This window comes from Myxocyprinus asiaticus, chromosome 9 (genome assembly GCF_019703515.2).
Source record: "Myxocyprinus asiaticus isolate MX2 ecotype Aquarium Trade chromosome 9, UBuf_Myxa_2, whole genome shotgun sequence".
Taxonomy (NCBI): domain Eukaryota; kingdom Metazoa; phylum Chordata; class Actinopteri; order Cypriniformes; family Catostomidae; genus Myxocyprinus; species Myxocyprinus asiaticus.
Window position 1 is genome coordinate 1,940,001 of NC_059352.1, and position 21,388 is coordinate 1,961,388.

A 21,388-nucleotide genomic window follows, 5' to 3' on the forward strand; every position below is an offset into this window, starting at 1 on the left:
ATTTATGTACCTGCGTTCTTGCAATACTATGGCGGTAACAATCTCAGTACTCAAGGGGGCGACAGAGTTTCCGTCAAATGTTTGTGCTATTAAACTGTGTTATTATTCAGGTAGCTAGCTATAAAGATGTGGGCAGTTTAGTTAATTTGCACAGTAAGATTCTCTTCAAACTGTTGAGAAAACTTACTATTGGAGATGTTCGTGCTACTGCCCGTAATAGTGACCCACACTTCGAAACATAATAACACATGATATCGAGCTTGCATAGCTAGAAGTGTTTACATTCACGCACTTGAGTGTGTTTCGCACCTAAAAGTCAAAACACAATGAATGTTAAAGCAGTAATTAAGTCTCACAAAGTCCCATGCTATGTAACCTAACCTCCTTACCTTTTGTTTTTCCAATGTTAATTTAGATTATTTTGCTCTATTAGCCAAAACCTTATGAGAACGTCTACTGATGTAGCAAAAAAATCACTGCACAGCACAATACTTCTGAAAGAAGCCTAAGATTCGAAGTTGTGCTTCGTCAGCAAGTGCTTTTCTTTGCAACCTTCCAGTGGATGTTAAGAAATGGGACACCACTTAAACACAGCGACTGGAACGCAACGCCACTGCAATACATTGTAGACTGAAAAATGCACTGTAAGCGCCTGCCTAGTTTCTTGCCCTTGAAAGAGACATCGCCTGAGGCCGAACTCTTAACAGCACCTCAGAGATCTTGGGACTTGAATGACAAAACTGTCTCAGATTGGTATAAGTGCTTTTGACTATATCCACTTTGCTGCTTATTAGTGATGTTTGTGAAACGAGTCAGTGTTTTTGAATGAATCTTTTAAGTGGACAAACCATTTTAGTTCACTTCCATATACTGACTCTTGTTCATGTAAGTCTATTTCTTTCATAGTTTAAAGCGTGAGACTGCTTCGGTGGCTTTTATCAGCCAACAGCATTAGACTGTTAAGGGCTGTTAAGGAGAATATCATTGGTTTGACCCACTGAATGAATACGGCCTTTTACTGAACTAGTCGGTGATTCGAGTTTGGACGAGACTCCTCGTTCATGAACGAACTGAATCTACAGTACTGGTATGGTTCAATGACTCATCCAAAGCACATAAAAGACTCTCATTTATCGCCACCTACTGGCCCAAATGCGTAATTTACAGAAATGGTCACTAAAGGAATCTGAAGTAATCTTTTTGGCGACGGATTCAAAAGTCTCAAATCAATGGGATGAATCAAAACCCCCACCACTACTGATTATTCTGGCCAAGAACGGCCCACTTACACAGGAAGAGACCGTGTAAATGACATATAAAGTGACCAACCAGAGTTTGCTTTGTTTTTACATGCCATTTAGTGGCAGGTTTCTGTAAATATTTTATAAATATTTGATACCACAATTATTGACCGACATGAAATAAAACTCATTCAAATAATTGCACCGCACTGTCAGTCCACGACTGGCTGCGCAGAAAACACTGAAAATATAGTTTTGCCCGACCAAAAGTAATAAATACTGATTATATTACACTAAGTGACTTGAACAAAACCCTAAAAACTCAAAAAATCATTTAGTCTTGTTTTCTGGTAAAAGTTGTTATATGGCACAATGTTTTTTCTCGCTTTAAGCATAAAGTTCACCAAATTTGGATATAAAAAGAAAAACATAATTCAAAATATATTATCTATTAAAAACAAATCTTATTAAGTTATTTAGCTTCTCACGTTAATTTATCTAGTTTTAAGGATGATTTTTATTTGACAACAAGACAAAACACTAATTACGAAAATGATTTCCACAGTATCAACCCAGTACCTTGTAAGCGCAACTTCCAATCAGATTGGAACTGGTGATTTCAGCAAGCTAGTTGTTACTGAACGTTACTATAACTAAATTGTTGTAAACAGGGTTTTACGTTTCGCCACAGTTTCTTGGTGAAATTAACACTAGAGGCGCTACCATAACTGTGCGTTTTATTCACTTTTACACAAATTATGAGTATATTGGATAATTATTACTTTATTAACACTAATTTTTTTATGATATCGAAACAATTTTACTCTAACACATCCTTTGAAAAATGATAAATTTTAATGCTTTTATTACAGACCCACCTACATTTATCCACTAATTCCAATGTGATTAGCTTGCGCGGTAGCTTACCTGATTGAGTGTTGGACTTTGGACATGGAAGACCATGGTTGGAGTCCAGACGAGGACGCAAGCTGACACATTAGACGAAAGTGTCTTTGAAGTGACATGAAATGATGCAGTTGCTTCAGAAAATATGCCTTTCATGCCGCATTTGCTTTTAAAACACTATCGGTTAGGTTTGGGTGTTGGTTTAGGGTAAGGGTGTCTTATTTGCTTTTAGAACACTGTTGTTTAGGTTTAGGCTAAAGTTTTAGGTTAGGGAGGTATGTTTTAATCATTAAAACCTCCATCTAAAATTCCCCTTAAAAACTTTGTCTTATTTCAACATAATTTCACTCACTTTTGGCGCCCCCCGCTGGACATTTCACAGAGAAACTGCAGCCAAACGTGTAGTACAGCACATAATTTTTGTTTGCCAGTTTTGTGTACAATAAAAATCAGATGGTAAGTGAACAGACAGTGGGTGGTCCTTTGGGTGTGCTGTCTGTGGCAGAGACTGTGTGTACCCTGGCAGAGAGTCAGCACACCCTGATGCCCAGTTTCCCAGGAGCCGTGTGTGAACGTGGCAGTGGTTAATTGGCAGATTAGGGGTGGTGGATTCCAAGAACGCTCAGTTTGGCCAAGTACATTACTGGTCTGACTGGGCAGATAGTTATGCCAACCAGACCAGATGGGCATCTTCAGCAGACCAGTAATACCAGTTAAGGGAGATGAGAATCTAATTTTGAGGCTTTGATGATCAAAGTAAACAAAGGAAATCCCTTAAATCTAAGACTGGTGCTTAAAATGACTTTGCATGGGTTATGAATCCCGTTATGAGAAATTATTTCATATCATCAAGTTTTTATCTTTCTCACAATGTCATACTAACTGTATAACCCATTTTTCATCTTTCATTTAATTTACACAGCATTAATTATTTATCAAACTATTGCTTTATGTCACAGACGGCTCTCCTTTCCACACGCAGCCTGTTAGCGTGCTATTCTTGTAAAGCTCAAGTGAGCTTGCTATTTTAATCATGTGTCCATTTGTTAGAGATGGAATACGTGTTTTCATCACAAAGACAACAGCCGATGTGCCCCGTGTGTTCGAAAGAGGAGAAAACTGCTGAGGAACCACAAAAGATGGAGAAAATAAGCAGAGCTAAAAATAGAGTGGGTTTTCTCTGCTCGTATGACTTGCATCAATGTTACCCATTGCATTGAACTCCGTGGAGCGTAGCATTATGCTAAATCATTACCCCTGGTGTTGCACACAGGTCAAGCGTTGTAATGCGATGCTCAAAGTTAAAACTATTATAACTACGATCCCATTTATCGCTGACCTTTCGAAGTGCAGCCAGTGATTACTGGGTAATTCACATGATGTATCATTTCGTGGGTGGTGGCGGCGCGATAATCAAAACAATATGGAAGAGAGACTGATCCTGTGCGTATCTAGATATATTGGTTGTACCAACTAGTCAACTACTCGGTTAGTTTTGCCATGAGTAGACGTGTTGAGTTTGTGCCGAGTATTTGTGAATCACATTGTGAGGCACTCATAATTTTCACATGCAAATGAGCTTTGCGGAAAACTTGCAGCAAACTGTCCATTTTTGCCAAAGGTTTGCCGGAGGTTCACCACTACCGGTGAAGAGCTGCAAACTTCTGGCAAACATTTGCGGCGAATCAAAAGCTCATTTGCATGTGAAAATAACAAGTGGCAAATTTGTGGCTAGGGTTCAGCTATGCTTGTTCCATATGGTGATCACAGGAGTAAAACTCCTCAGTCTACAAAATGTTTCCTGTGTATCTGCGTGGAAATACATAATCAAAATAGTGGTAAAATTTAGGGTAACGTAACCTTTGAGTCATATACATAAGGTAAACATTGAGCTTCAGATTAAGCGAGTGTTATTTTTCTAGGTGTTTTATTTGACCATTAAAGGAATATTCCAGGTTCAATACAAGTTAAGCTCATTTGACAGCATTTGTGGCATTACATTTACATTTATGCATATTGCAGATACTTTTATCCAAAGCGACTTACAATGCACTTCTTACAGGGACAATCCCCCCCAGAGCAACCTGGAGTTAAGTGCCTTGCTCAAGGACACAATGGTGGTGGCTGTGGGGATTGAACCGGCAACCTTCTGCTTACCATTTCTGTGCTTTAGCCCACTATGGCACCACCACAAATTAAAAAAAACAAAAACACTTACAATGGAAGTGAATGTGGGCCAATCCGTAAATGTTAAAATACTCACTGTTTCAAAAGTATAGACACAAGACGTAAACAATATGCGTGTTTACATGATTTTAGTGTGATCAAATAATTTACTAACCTTTTCTGTGTAAAGTTATATCCAATTTTACAACTTTGTTGCCATGACAACATTACGCCGTAAAACCTTACAACGACTTAAACAACTTTACAGTTCAAATAATTCACAAGTTTTAACAGAAGAATTAATGTAAGTGCTTTTATAAAATTAAAAGCTTCACATTTCTGCTTCTAAACCCTCCAAAAACTGACCCATTCACTTCCAATGTAAGTGTCTCACTGGAACATCGATTTTTGCTTTTTTGTAAGAAAATGAGGGATGAGTCAAAATAAATTTTTGTGGTGATCAACATTATGCCACAAATGCTGTCGATTGAGCTTAACTTGTTTTGCACATGGAATATTCCTTTAAAGTGTTGCGCTTTGGTTTAAAAAAAAAATTCTTGGATTTTATCTGTCAAAATGAAGGACATCAATTGGAACAATCATCAATGTTTCTAAAATGTGGATAGTAGCGGAAAAATTTAGATTAATGCAACTTCTGAGTCATTTACACTAATTTTCTATTTTTTAAGGGCAGTTAAACAACTATTTAAAATGAGTAGCCGCACAAGCCTGAGTCAAGGCATATCATGACATTTAAAAAATTATATTATACATGTTATATATTCTATATGATTTAATATAGAATAAAATGTGACTGTCTATAATGTTTCTAATGTGGAGGTCAAGAGAAATGGTCATTGTGGTGTACTGTTATATGCAGAAAGTGCATCAACAACAGATTGACAATTGCTCTGTAAGTTGATTGACAAATTGCTCTGCATAAACTCAAATCGACTGTTGTGATTTCTAAAATTCTGCATGGCTTGTTCCTGTCGGTTCTCAGCAGGCTACATTTGCAACTTCCCTGTGATTGTGCTCCCTGAATTTTCAGTACTAGCTCATGTCTTGCCAAGTCCAATCGACCGCAAACCAACAACAACAGATCCAATATGCTCCATCATGGTCCAAATCCATTCCATGTGACACTTCATCAGGATGTTTCATTAAGGTTTGTCTACCCCATGACCCTTTCCCCCTTGTTTCAGAAGAGTCAAGGAGCCACACTTGGCCAAGAAGATGCCACCAGATCTGTTTTATGAGGGCGACTGGCCAATCAGATCCATTTTAACACAGCAGCTGGAAATGTTAGGCTTGACAAATGACACACGATTGAGCGGCTGCTGCTAAAGCAGCTGTGGTTTCAATCTTCAATTTCTGCTGAGTACAACATTTTAACCAATGGAGCCCTGTGGCGCAACCACTGGGGAACACAAAAATGCACCTTTCAAAATGATATTTGGACTATTTGCACTATCTTGAGGGCATTTGAAAGGGGTTGAAAAATAGATAACTTTGCAGTTAATAAACTGGGATTGTTGATCGTAGTAATGGGATATTTGTCAACCCATTTTACTCCCATAATGCAACATATTTCTGAGTAAAACTGGATATACAAAGTGAAATACAATGATGTTCAGAACTTAATATTATATACATCGGAATTAATTGGATGGTGAAAAGTGGGCATTTTTATACCAACGGCAGCACCCCTTTTTGGGAAGGCTTATTGACCAGGATGTGGAGGCTGAAGGTCATCCGGAACATCTCTACGTATGTCAATGGTAATGCTTCTTTTCCACATCTCTCGTTATTTGCTATTCTTGCTAGAACTTTTATTACATTAATGGCAACTGGCATTAAATTACTGGCTTAACAACTGGTAAGAACTGCATGGATTTTCTGAGAAAACCAATAGATCTCTGTTGTCTTGTAGCTCTACTGAAAGCTTCAGACCACAATGGAGATTTTAAATAGATGTATTGCAACAAGAAGGAGAGTGACCTACAAATGTTAGATATGATATCTTTTCAAAAAGATTTGAAACCTTCCAGCAAATTGGAATTGGCAACACAAAAATTATGTTTCTATGGTTACTGAGCAATTTCAGCCACTTTCATCTTCTTTGGTTACCTTGCTGTGAGCGTAGACAACAGATCCCAGGAGCTTCCAGGTTCCTCCGCGGCGATCCATACGGATCATTCGAAGTATCTGGAGGAATCGGAGACTCCTGATTGCAGAGGTGGCAAACACATTCCCCTGCGTCCCAGCCGCCAGTACTGATATAGAGGCAATCAGCACCATGATGTCTGTGGAATACAACACCATTTGTGAATTTCCAACTACCTGGGAACTGGGAATTTGAAACTGTAATGAGGGTGGGTAGAACTTTATTACTAGGGCCTATTTTAATAATGGGTTAGAGCTAATTATATAAGTATTTAAAATATAAGACATATTATTATGTGACAGGATGTATGTTTGTATACTGTACCATCCGTAGGTTTTTGCAATTAAATTAATAGAGGTCAAGTACCAAATGTCAGGCTGTATCTTGGGAATGCTTTGTTCAATCGACACAGAAATTGGTGGATGTCACAGTTACCATGATCTAAGCCTACCTACCAATTTTGGAGAAAGTGCCACCATTTTTTCCGAGGTGGGGCAAATTAATTTTCTCCCCCGCCAATTTTATCATATATTTTATTGTAGCTTTATCTTCACAACGCTTTGGTGTATTGAAATGCAACTTGGTAAGCATCATCGATATCCTTTCTTGAGGGTACATGAGCAGTTTGGGGACAGCGTCGCCTAGTGGTCATCTAGTGAACTGTTGTTTTACTACTTCCACTACATATTTTATTCAATTAAAATCAAATTTGTCAGATGATCTCAGACCATGCCAGCAAAATACAGTATACCAAATGGATTGTATTTACAATGATTTGCCTGAAGCAGCAATAGTAGCTTTACAAGTATATCGCCAATTGCAGCTAAATATATTATTATTACAAATGAACATACCGATATTACACTGAAGGACATAAATAATGGGAGTACATACTATATGTATGAATGAATTAGCCTATGCCCTGATTATATTAGCATTTTTGTAGTGATGCATTTTTGATTTCCTTAATCTCTTAATATATACTATATGAGATACACTCACCGATAACACAAAATGGTTTCCTGGCAAATTTGAGTCTCCCCCTCCATCCCCTGTATCGACAACAACATCCTGCAGACCAGATCCGAACGATGTATTCCACACCGAAAACCACAATAGTTACTATTTCCTACACATACACACACATCACATTAGCATGACAGTGTATAGACCCCTCCACAGTTGTAAACACGTTAAATCAATATTAATGTCCTGTGCAACTTAATGTACCAGTATGTAGAGCGCGTCTTCAGAACTCTTCTCATATTCTTTGATGGTGGAGAACACAGACAGAACCAGACACGAGAAGACCAGCAGAAAACTAAAAGAATGAGAGAGAAAAAAAAAACAGTTTTTAAATAACTGTGTATGTGTGTTTTCTTTGCTATACTTTGAGTTTAAATTTGTCCTAAAAACTTATTTACATGTCACAGAACTTCCTCAAAGTACCCAAAACCTACTGTAGAAGTTCGGAGGTGGTATCAGATGGTAATACCATGGTACTTTGATATATTTAATATATTTTCAAACTGAAATGTTTGTCCCATGGTATTTACATGGTACTCCAAGGTACTTCCAAGAATACTACGGAACTACCATGGTATACGTCCAAAAACCTATGGTACTTTTGGTACACTTAGGGGTGTTATACAATTATTGTATTCCATTATCAAAAAAGTACCTTCACAGTTCCATAAACAACACAATATTACCATGGTATATGTAAAATAAAAATGATAACACTGTGGTATTTGTCCAAAAAAAATGGTACAACTATGGTATGTAAAAAAAAAAAAAAAGGTAATATTATGGTACATGTCTAAAAAACATGGCATTACCATTGTGCATGTAAAAAAAAAAATCTAGTTCATCCTTGGGAGCAATTTCCAAAGCCTGAAGGTACCACATTCATCTGTACAAACAATAGCACGCAAGTATAAACACCATGGGACCACGCATCCATCATACCGCTCAGGAAGGAGACGCATTCTGTCTCCTAGAGATGAATGTAGTTTGGTGTGAAAAGTGCAAATCAATCCCAGAACAACAGTAAAGGACCTTGTGAAGATGCTGGAGGAAACAGGTAGACAAGTATCTATATCCACAGTAAAACTAGTCCTATATCGACATAACCTGAAAGGCTGCTCAGCAAGAAAGAAACCACTGCTCCAAAACCACCATAAAAAGCCAGACTACAGTTTGCAAGTGCACATGGGGACAAAGATCTTACTTTATGGAGAAATGTCCTCTGGTCTTATAAAACAAATATTTAACTGTTTGGCCATAATGACCATCATTATGTTTGGAGGAAAAAGGGTGAGGCTTGCAAGCCAAAGAACAACGTCCCAACTGTGAAGCATGGGGGTGGCAGCATCATGTTGTGTGGGTGCTTTGCTGCAGGAGGGACTGGTGCACTTCACAAAATAGATGGCATCATGAGGAAGGAAAATTATGTGGATATTTTGAAGCAACATCTCAAGATATCAGCCAGGAAGTTAAAGCTCGGTCTCAAATGGGTCTTCCAAATGGACAATGGTAATACTATTGTACATGTCTAAAAAATATGACATTACCATTTGTTTATGTAAAAAATAAAAACATGGTACAACTATGGTATATGTAAAAAACAAAAAGGAAATACTATGGTACATAGTATTACAACTGTATATGTAAAATAAATAAATAAAAATGGTACTGCCATTGTATTTTTGTTGTGTAAAGGGACTTTCTTTGCACAGGTCAGAGTATTTTATGGTACTCTAAGATACTTCAAAGAATACCATGGTACTACTGTGGTACATGCTCCCCAAAACATGGTACTAATATGGTATATTGTACTCTGAGAGAACTTTTTTGTGAGGGTCAGCATGTCAGAGTATTTTATTGTAGTCCAATAGTACACTTTAAAAAAACAAACGTTCAAAAAGGTACTTTCTGATACTTTCACATACTGTTAAGTTTTTTGACTCTCTTTGTCAGAAAATGGCTTTTACTGTGTTAAAAAGTTGTTTATTCACAATTGTGTCATGCATTGTTCACAGTCTTTTCTATAAGGTTTTAATAGATATAAGGCTGTTTTACTGGTTCGTTGAAGGAAGAAAAAGTAATAGTCGCTCTGAGATGTCCATGACAAACATGACTTGATTGACAGTGTCTGTACTGTACATACACTGTGCTGATAAATGAAAATCTACTCAATCGTGGGTCTTGATTTCACAGCTTTCACAGAAACATATTTCACTCAGTAAAATGATGGAGAAAGACTTTGTCGACAACCACAAAGCAGTAATCCCTCCTAGCAGGCATTGGACTTAACGTACACGCTGAATGGAATATAATGCCCTGCTGGCCAATTTTAAAGGAGTTTTCTGCCTCTTTAAGTCTATTTTTTACACTGAAAATTATCTCTGTCAGCGTATTCACCTAACAAATATCATGGGGGAACATGAGATGGGACTGTTCTGTGTTTAACGAGGATTAATTAGTTAGATGAAAAGAACTAACAAAAGCATGCACACACAGATCGCGCTCAAACAAGATTGTAAATGTAGTTGGTTATGTAATGCAAACATTAAAATGCAAGTGTTTAGATGTCATGAGATAGCATCGTGTGAGGAACAGAGAGTAAAGTAAGTGTTTGTGAACTGATAATCTCCCGTTTTACTCGTGATTTGTGTGAAAGCGAATAAAAAGTCGTTGTTGTTGTTGTAGCGCCTCTAGTGTTCATACTGAGCACTGTCTCGACATGTTTATTGGTCATTGCTCCTAGAAGAGTCACTATTGGTGAACTTCATGTCATCATGTGCCCTTCTGTAACTACTATGGTGATTAACAATAACTTATAAAGTAAAAAGCAGATTTTTACAGTTTCAGAAGGTTAATATCAAGTTTATGACTGTTTTTTTACAGTGCTAGTGTGGTCATGTAAATTACAACAGTTTTAAACTGTAAAATGTACAGGTTGTTCTGTAAAGTTGTTTAAATTTTTACTGTATTTTTTACATAAATATTCTGGCAACCACAGCTGCCAGGATTTTTATAGTGTATCCTTTCACTTATTGGACAGTTATTGAATTGTTTTATATATATATATATATATATATCACCTTAAACTAAAGTGAAAATGACAAATAAATATTTTATCTCAAAATAAATGTGATCATTTCGAGGATATTTATAAGCTACGTAAATTTACAACATTTTAAAAAATATTAAATATTTGATCAAATTGCCTAAAAATCAAACTTTAGACATCACACGCAAAGATCTCATGTATCAGGAATATTCTGCAGGAAAATTTCGTGTTTTGGGAGAAAATAAAATCAGTGGAGCCTTTTACCCTGTTGTACCTTAATTCAATTAATTAAAACTAGTAAGAAGAGTGAAAAACTGGGGGGCCTAGGTTGCTCAGCGAGTATTGATGTTGATTATCACCCCTGGAGTCACGAGTTCGAATCCAGGACGTGCTGAGTGACTCCAGTCAGGTCATCTAAGCAAGCAAATTGGCCTGGTTGCTAGGGAGGGTAGAGTCACATGGGGTAACCTCCTCGTGGTCGTGATTAGTGGTTCTCGCTCTCAATGGGGTGTGTGGTAAGTTATGCGTGGATCACGGAGAGTAGCATGAGCCTCCACATGCTGTGAGTCTCCGCGGTGTCATGCACAACGAGTCACGTGATAAGATGCGCGGATTGATGGTCTCAGAAGCAGAGACAACTAAGACTTGCCCTCCGCCACCCGGATTGAGGTGAGTAACCGCGCCACCACGAGGACCTACTAAGTAGTTGGAATTGGGCATTCCAAATTGGGAGAAAAAAAAAAGAATAGTTATAAAACAAGCTTAAGTAAACTATTTTTGTTTTAATTTTGAGATAACTATTAGTATAGATTGTAGAATAACAACTGAAAAACAGCACAGACAGACACAAATGCGTTCGGTGTGAACGACCCCTTAAAGGTGCAGCAGCAAAAACAACAAAAAAAGAAAAACAGTCTGTTTAATCCTCAGAGACCCATGCATTAATGTTGATGATATATTTGTTCCACTCCCTTAAAGCCGCTTGTAATAAAAAATGATTTTTATGCATATTTGTTTTAAAATGTATTTATTTTTTATGCATCTTGTATTTTCTTTATGATTTTTATGTAAAGCACTTTGAATTGCCATTGTGTATGAAATGTGCTATATAAATAAACTTGCCTTGGCTATTTGTTTTGGTGTAAATTTTGGAAGAAGATTGAAAATTGTAACTCTGGGCATTTAGGTTTTGCAAAATGTTTTTAGACACAGTTCAACACACAAAAGTATACAGTATGTACAATAATACATAACAAGCATAAAGGTTACATTTTTGAACAGTAAAGGAATTTGATTATTTAAAACTAACGAGGACTATTGATATTGATGATATATTTGCTGATCAAAATAATAAAAAATACCAATCTCTATGTAATGTATATATATACATTAAAATAATCTGGAATAGTTTAACGATGATCATTGTAAATCCTAACGCAGAGCATTGCATTTTTGCTACGCTTAGATACTTTTGAGCAATATTTTTTTTTCAATCTATAAACATGTTGGAAATTAAGGAAAAAAATATTACAGGTCAAATACTTACCAAAAGTTTTGTCATCTAGCTGTGAGAGTTAATATGCAATTTTTCCCCCAGCAAAACTATTATTGTAATACCGTTCAGAGTGTCAGCTACTGTTATGTATAGTCTAGTTTTTAACCCATATTTAATGAAAATAAGATATTATTTAATTCCGCTATAAGTGGGAGAGATATCAAATTAAATTAGGACTGTTTTTGGTGCAAGAAACTTTGACCCCTTTTAAATTAACATTAGTTGTTTTGCAAGTTTTACATGAGTAACCAGTGTATAATGCATATACAGTAGTCTATCTTTGTGTGTATTCTTTCTCCTGTATATCATGATGTTGTGGATTCCCTGCAAGAAGGAGTCAAATCTAAACGCTTTTAACAAGAACAAGAGAACTGTGAGCAATCGATGACATCACAGGTGCTCTTCCACCCACTCATGACCCTGTAAAGCTCTCTCCCTCTCTCTCTCACACACACACACACACACACACACACACACATACAAACACATAAACACACACACACACACACACACACACACACACACACACACACACACACATAAACACACACACAAGTTGGTTTAGCTATCATTATGAGGACTCTCCATAGATATAATGATTTTTATACTGTACAAACTATAGATTCTATCCCCTAACCCTACCCCTAAACCTAACCCTCACAAAAAACTTTCTGCATTTTTACATTTTCAATAAAACATAATTTAGTATGATTTATAAGTGATTTGAATTATGGGGACACTAGAAATGTCCTCATAAACCACATTTATAGCATAATACCCTTGTAATTACCAGTTTATAACCTAAAAAAAAAGTCCTCTAAACCACTTAAACCTGCCCACACACACACACACACACACATACACACACATATACACACACACACACACACACATACACACACACACACACACAGACACACACATAAACACACATACAAACACAAGCGCACACACTCACACACACACACACACACACACACAAACACATAAACACACATACAAACACAAGCGCACACACTCACACACACACACACACACACAAACACATAAACACACACGCAAACACACACATGCACGCACAAACGCACACGCACAAACACACAAACAAACACAAGTGTACACACACACACATACACACACAAGCACACACACATGCACATACACACACACACAAACACACACACACACGCACACACGCACACACGCACAAACACACAAACAAACACAAGCGTACACACACACACATACAAACACACAAACACAAGCACACACACATGCACACACACATGCACACACACACACACAAACAAACACAAGCACACTCACGTACACACGCACGCATGCACAAATACACAAAAGCACACACACACATAAACACACACACAAACACACAAACAAACACAAGCACACACATACAAACACATAAACACACACACAAACAAACACAAGCACACACACACACACACACACAAACAAACACAAGCACACACATACAAACACATAAACACACACACAAACAAACACAAGCACACACAAACACACACAGAGACAAACACATAAACACACACACAAACACAAGTACACACACACACACAAACACACACATGCACACAAAACACACACACACACACACACACACACACACACAAATACAAACACAAATACACACACACACACACACACACACACACACACACGCAACCTGGAACGATGCATCTAAAAGTACCATTTTTTATTTGAGCACGAGCACAAATGAGATTTGAGAGCTTCCACGAAGGGAGAGATTATCAGAGAATAACGACTTCTATTTTGGTCTGTTCCTCACGCAAAACGAACGTATGTCTTCAGAAGACTTGGAATATGCCGCATAAGAAAGCCAATGTATGTTTTCATTGTATGCAAAAGACATTTTACCTAAGGTCTCATTTTGTGTTTCACACTTAAAAGAAAATACGCCATTGGAACAACATGAGGGTGAGTAAATAATGACGTAATTTTCATCTTTGGGTGAAATATTTCTTCAAGTGCAGCTCATACAATCAGAATTTAGAGTCAGACTATCCATTTAATGAAATCAGCATGTAATGGATTGAAGACTATTATTATTAGTGTAAAAGGTATCCCAATTAGAAAGATGTCAAGTAAATGTTAAAATACTAGATTCACATCTCTTTATGACTGATGCAGTCAATGTATTTTGTGCTGTGAAAGACTTTTCACACTGGACTGACTGTTCTGAGGAGACACACAGTATGTCACTGTAGAGTCACTGCATACTGTAACACATTGTGTGTGTGTGTGTGTGTGTTTGATTGATGATTGTTCTCAGGGTTGTGACACGTGCTGTGATCACAGAAGGTTATTAAACCGCTCAACTGACCCTGCAGTACATCTATTGCACGTGTGTGTGTATACATAGAGTATATATATATATATTCTTACATTTTCTGAACAAATCGAATGGTGTTTGCCTGTGCAAAACTCATTACCACCATGCTAGGGTTGTGGGTAGTTACCAGGGCATTACTATGTAGCTACTAAGGCGTTTTGATGTTTTTAGTGCATTGCTATGCGATTGCTTGGGTGTTCTGGGAGGCCTCTTTAATATTCTGTTCTCTAGATATGGCTATGTAAGTCTGATCATTTAGTAGATTAATCGCACACCTCTCTTTAACAAGCCTTGATGTGTTTCCCTCAGTATGGAGGAGAATTATAACTTCATTTTGATCATTAAACTCCCCACCGCTGGCAGCTGCTTTGGTCATTTGAAATGGAGCAAAGCCAAAGACCAGCTCAGACTGCTAAATACAAACACATGCTCCTCGATCTGCTGCACACACCAAATAAACACACACACACACACACACACACACACACCATCAGTCACACCTCAAACCTGCACAACAAATTAAAGTCATCATTCACTCCTTGTCTCTATTTACTTTCTAAATATACATTCCTCATCTTATTGTGAACGATTCATCAGTGCACATTATTCCAAAGAAACAAAAGTTTGTATTCATAATTGTACATCAAAATGTTAAAAAGCCTAGGTCACATAGACTGCCTGTATTTCAACTCCTCCCTCCATTAACTATATAAGGCTCTGGCTCCATCCTGGCATGTCACACCCGCTTTTCTTAATCAAATCAATTCCTAATTCTATTTCATTGAGAATACATCACACTGAGAGCGAGAACCACTAATCACGACCACGAGGAGGTTACTCCATGTGACTCTATCCTCCCTAGCATCCGGGACAATTTGGTTGCTTAGGAGACCTGGCTGCAGTCACTCAGCACACCCTGGGATTCAAACTCGTGACTCCAGGAGTGGTAGTCAGCGTCAATACTCACTGAGCTACCCAGACCCCCGATATAAACATTTTAGCACAAGGAGGTCGAGGAGGCCGATTGCATCACCTTTAGTGAGCCACTGGCACCCCCCTTTACATGACGCCCCTATGCATTGCATACCTTGCATATATGGTTTTTACACCTCTGACGTCAGATTGCAAATAACTGCATGCGTACACTCTGCGTTCAACAGCGGAGATTTTACATTTCATACGCTGTCAGTCATGTACATCAGTGTTTTAATTATTACTAGGGCTGTCGATTTAACGCGTTAATTCAGTGCGATTAATTATATTAAAAAAATAACGCGTTAAAAAAATTTATGCAATTAATCATGAACGTAATAAGGAATATTCTGAGTAATTAAAGTTTGAAGTACAATGTGTTTTCTCCAGGGGGCAGTAAGTGAAACTCCAGCTGTATAGACAACATGCAGCTTATACAGAGAACAAACCAACCCTTCAGCAGACAACACAACACGAGGACGCGCTCTTGCGTTCAAAACACAGCTTGATGGAGAGAAAATCTGAATTTAGGGATCTCAAGACATATTTTTCTAAGTATTAAACTACATTTAACTTGACACAGCGATCTAAAAACAGAATGTTTATGACGCGACGCAACCAAAGTGAGACGCTCCAAAAGCGTCCGTCTGACGCAGGTGTACATCCTTAAACAAGCCCTTATAATAAATCTCGACTGATTGATGAATTAAATTGCAAAATGGATTGCTGTGAACTGTAGGCCAATGATTTTAATGCTTGACTCCTCTGCCACAATAATGTAATGCATTTTAATTATCTGAATATTATTTTTTAAATAATATACATACAGTATATATACTATATATATTATTTTTAATTATTTAAATATAGCTATTTATAATTATTTAATCATTATATATTGAATTATTGTTATTTGAGGCGTTTTCTCAGCTCTCTCGATTAATTGCGATTAATTCGTTTAATCGACACCATGTAAATAATTTGATTAAAAAAAAAAATGTAATCGATTAACAGCCCTTATTATTACCAGTTTGTTGCAATGTCACATGCTGGTTCTAGAGGGCAGATTGCCCGAGCAGCATCTCTGTCGGCCTGATACCATGCTGCTTTATTCACAGCAAACTTAAATGCTGGTGCCTGATTCACACCTGAACTGAGAGGTTACACACACACACACAGATACACCTGACTTGATTACGATGGGTATTAATCAGTGAAATTGCTGATAGAGGTCGCAGGTAGACAGCGGCACCCAAAAGGTCACAAGATAAGGAGCCCAACACACAGGACAATATCATGAGTTAAGCAACATATATGCCTATTCCCAAAGTGAGATTTACATTTACATTTATTTGGTTTTATCCAAAGCGATTTACAGTTAGTGCACTTATTACAGGGACAGTCCTCCCGGAACATCCTGGAGTTAAGTGCCTTGCTCAAGGACACAATGGTGGTGGCTGTGGGGATCGAACCAGCAACCTTCAGATTACCAGTTATGTGCTTTAGCCCACTACACCACCACAGATAGCATCCGACCACAAATTCATCAACTCACCAAGATGGAAGGCTATTTTAATGCCTTTTCATCTATCTATCTATCCGTCTGTCCGCCTGTCTATCTGTTTGTCTTTCTGTCCATTCATCCACCTACTCTCTAGTCTATATTTTAATTAAAAGACTAAGAATATATATTTTTTTAAATTACAGTGTTGGGACTGCATCTCTTCTGTGTGCTTATATAGTGTTTATATTAAATACACACATTAGAATTCAGACTTAAGCACTGTTTTTTCCAACATTAGCACCTTTCTAAAACATAATGACAGCAGCCGCTCTGAGTACATTTATTTATTTACTCATCCTCTCTGGTTTCTAAACTGTCTACTGCGATTAGCAGTTTTTTGCTGACAGTTTCCTGCCAACATTGTTATACTCAGACACGACTGTCCAAAGCCACTGTAACACATCTGTCATATCTGCAGCAAAAATACAAGAGTGGAGCATTTCATCAAAAAAACTGCCTGCATATTAACTACAGTCTTCCTGTTGCTATGTCAGCTCCAAAAATGTGTAAAGCCTTTCATTTGCTCACCCGTTCACCATTAATTCAACGAGGTATAATCCAGCCACAGAATTTATAATAATATTGACTTATTAGTTTGTTATTCAAATTAATAGAATCATGATAGAGGAGATAGTAGTCTCTCAAGAATGGATATATGGAGAAATACGTTGCCAAGGATGCCGAAAGGATAAACACACCAAACAATACATTATATGACAAAGAATTGCTTTGTTGTCATAACAATGTTTGTCAATACGCCAAGCAAAGAAAGATTAAGCTGAAGAAGCTCTCATTTGGCTATTATATGACTAATAATGGCATAATATTAGTTCACTTAAGTCACTTTAACCCTCCTATGGATTCTGTCATTTTTGAACGGAATCACTTTTGCTGATTTAATAAAAAGAATTTGCTTTATCTGAGCAGTACAAGATTTGGTGACTTTTCCTCACTTGTCATCTGAACATACAAAAAAAAAAAATACAAAAAAAATAAAAAAATTATTGGGCATGATTCAATAAGTCTAAGTGGTCGTAAAACAAAAAGCATCACATTTTGTCTTTGTGGTCAGAAATGACCGACCATTGAAAATGAATGGGAAAGACCATAACACAGAGCATTTTTTTAAAATCTGCCAAATACAATCAATAAATCAGCCACAATGCAGTAACAACACACACAGAAATTAAGGGTGAGACTATAAAACATCCAAAGTGCAAAGCATACACCCACTCACACACACACACACTGCAAACTGAGGGTGTATTGTATGTAAATGAAGTGCTGCAATTTGCTATTTTCCTAAGAATTTGGTCGTTGTGCTAAGACGTTCAAAAAGTCCAAAGGAATGTTCAGGGATCAATACAAGTTAAGCTCAGTCGACGGCATTTGTGGCATAATGTTGACACACACAGACACACACACACACACAAAAATGAACTGGTGAGACTATAACACAGAGCATTTTTTTCTAAATTTGTCAGCCACAGTGTACAATTTACAAAAATAAATCAGCCACAATGCTAAACACACACACTCAGAAATGAGGAGGTGAGACAATAACACACCTACAATGCAGAACACACACACACACACACACACAGAAATAAATGGGTGAGACTAACACAAATAGAAGGGAGAATGCAGAACACACACACACACACACACAGAGAAATAAATGGGTGAGACTAACACAAATAGAAGGGAGAATGCAGAACACACACAGAGAACAAAGATCAAAGAACAAATTCTAAAGTGACCCTAATGTACAAAAGTATACCTTTTCAACTGTGGGCAAGTTTCCACTTAGATGCAGGTGTCTCACCTTCCAGACAAAACAGTGCGGGCTCTATTTTCATGAGAGCACTAATTCTAAGTGCAATTTTTGTGCCAAATGGGCGTGGGTGGGAGTGTTTGCGCTACTGTGGATGTAGGCGTGCAAACTGAGGGTGTATTGTATGTAAATGAAGTGCTGCAATTTGCTATTTTCCTAAGAATTTGGTCGTTGCGCTAAGACGTTCAAAAAGTCCAAAGGAATGTTCAGGGATCAATACAAGTTAAGCTCAGTCGACGGCATTTGTGGCATAATGTTGAATACAACAAAAATGAATTTCGACTTGTCCCTCCTTTTCTTTAAAAAAAGCACAAATCTGTGTTCCAGTGAGTCACTTACAATGGAAGTCAATGGGGGCCCATTTATTTACGTTAAAATACTCAAATAAACATTTTCAAAAATATAACCACAAGACATAAAGGATATGTGTGTAAACATGATTTCAGTGTGATAAAGTTATAGCCAATTTTACAACTTTGTTACCATGACGATGTAATGTCAACAAACTCAAACACCCTAAAATGACTGTAAAATTACAATTTAAACAACTTTACAACTTTTAACAGAAGAATTAATGTAAGTGCTTTTATAAAAATTATAAGCTTCACATTTCTGCTTAAACCCTCCAAAAATGTGCCCCATTGACTTCCATTGTAAGGACCTCACTGTTACCTCGATTTTTGCTTTTTTTTTTTTTTTTTTTAAGAAAAAGAGGAATGAGTCAAAATAAATTTTTGTGGTAATCAACACTGTCACAAATGCTGTCAATTGAGCTTACCTTGTACTGAACCCGGAATATTCCTTTAAGGCATTGCGTTGCACGTAACGCTTGCGCTCTTAAAACAGGGCATCTTACTGTTATGGAAACAAAAACATTTTCCCACAGCTCTAAGTTATAAATGTGGCCTCTTTGAACCTTGCTTACAGTTCATTCTGTAGCAGCACCATGGTGAAACGCTTTACTGCTCAGGAGACCCTGTTGCCATCTACTGGCTATTATTGTCACAACATAATTTTCAAGTCATGTTACTTATATATTGTTCACCAGATGGCAGCAATCTGCCTCCAATATTTGCTATTTCTCATATTTTCTATATGTTTCAACTTATACAAGTTTCATAAATTTGCTTATTTGCATATGCAAATTTATGTGAAAAAGATCAAACTAGCATCAAATCCCAAAAGAAGTGCATAATTGTATTGTTATTACTTCAGGGAAGAAGAAAATGTATCATCATCATCATCATCATCATCAAAATATAAATAAATAAATAAAAGAAGAAAAAGTTACACCTCTGCTCTTTCCGGGAGGACCAAAAGTAGGGCTCATTTATGAATCCCGTAGGAGGATTAAAAGGAGTGAATTTCATTGCATTAGACTACAAACTATGAAAGCAATTGTGATCTGCGTGTCTCAAATGCTGCTGGACCATTTCTCAGAACTAACTCCACTTTTCTGAGTCATTTTTGCTCAATAACTCTGAATCAACTGGTGTCTTGGTGATTTTTAGTGTATGAAGTCAGTTCCCCTGAAGTTCACACGGGTGGAGTTCAGCACATTAACTAGCAACATAAGATATTAATGTTTGACAACTCTTTCAAATAAACTTCTTTTAGTGAAAAGTTTGGCTTTGAAAAGAGTGCTTTATTTTGTCACACATTATACATTTGCACATATACAGTGAAATACTTTTTTCTGCATATCCCAGCTAAACTGGGGTCAGAGCACAGGGTCAACCATGATAATGGCAGACCTGGAGCAGATAGGGTCAAGGGCCTTGCTCAAGGGCCCAACAGTGGTATTTTTTGGCAGTGCTGGGGCTTGAACACCTGAACTTCTGGTTGGTAACCCAGAGCCTTAACCGCTGAGCCACCACTGCCTCTGGCTTGTGCTATATATCTTGAAATTAAACGACTCTTGCTTTGATATTTTGTTATATAATGCAAAGACATTCAGACCAATTTAATAAGGGGCCACTGTCCGGGGTAGTAGGGTAAAACGGGGCTAATGGCACACCTTAAGGAAAATGTGCTTTTTTTCTAGTCACAAAATGTATCAAGATCGAAATTTATATTTTCTAATTATTTAATATTGATGTAGCAACATCATTAGTTTGAAAAGAAATAATAACAGAAGTTTGTTTTGATTTAATGTTACCCCACACTTGGATGCAAGATGCTTTTTTTTTTTGAGTCAATTAAGATAATGCTTACTTAAAATAACCACGTCAGAAAAGGGTGCATGATTTCCTGTTAATTTCAAACACATCTGGCATTTTATAACATCTCATGTATTCTACAGGGATGCAAACTTACAAGAGGTGAAAGAGGTGAGAAAGTTACAGCAGGTCTTCTAGATATATATTTTTAGTTGATTTGTTTGTTGCATTTAAAGCTCTTAAAGTCTTTTACCCCAAATACTCTCCTTTCACTTATTAGACAGCTATTCAAAAAAACATTTTGATTTAATAACCTTAAACAAAACTGAAAATGATAAGTATTTTGTCTCAAAATAATTT

General features: G+C 37.2%; 1 protein-coding gene across 5 annotated transcripts in view; it reads right to left on the reverse strand.

Moving 5' to 3' along the window:
* LOC127446003 (potassium voltage-gated channel subfamily KQT member 2-like) overlaps positions 1 to 21,388 on the reverse strand; it is a 75,980-nt gene that overhangs the window by 52,765 nt on the left and 1,827 nt on the right. For all 5 annotated transcript variants that reach the window (XM_051706587.1, XM_051706589.1, XM_051706586.1 and 2 more), the window contains exons 2-4: positions 7,711 to 7,801; positions 7,483 to 7,609; positions 6,444 to 6,619 (exon numbers count right to left, since the gene is read on the reverse strand). In XM_051706587.1, the coding sequence (XP_051562547.1) occupies positions 6,444 to 6,619; positions 7,483 to 7,609; positions 7,711 to 7,801 (394 nt within the window). The remainder of the gene's footprint in view (positions 1 to 6,443; positions 6,620 to 7,482; positions 7,610 to 7,710; positions 7,802 to 21,388) is intronic.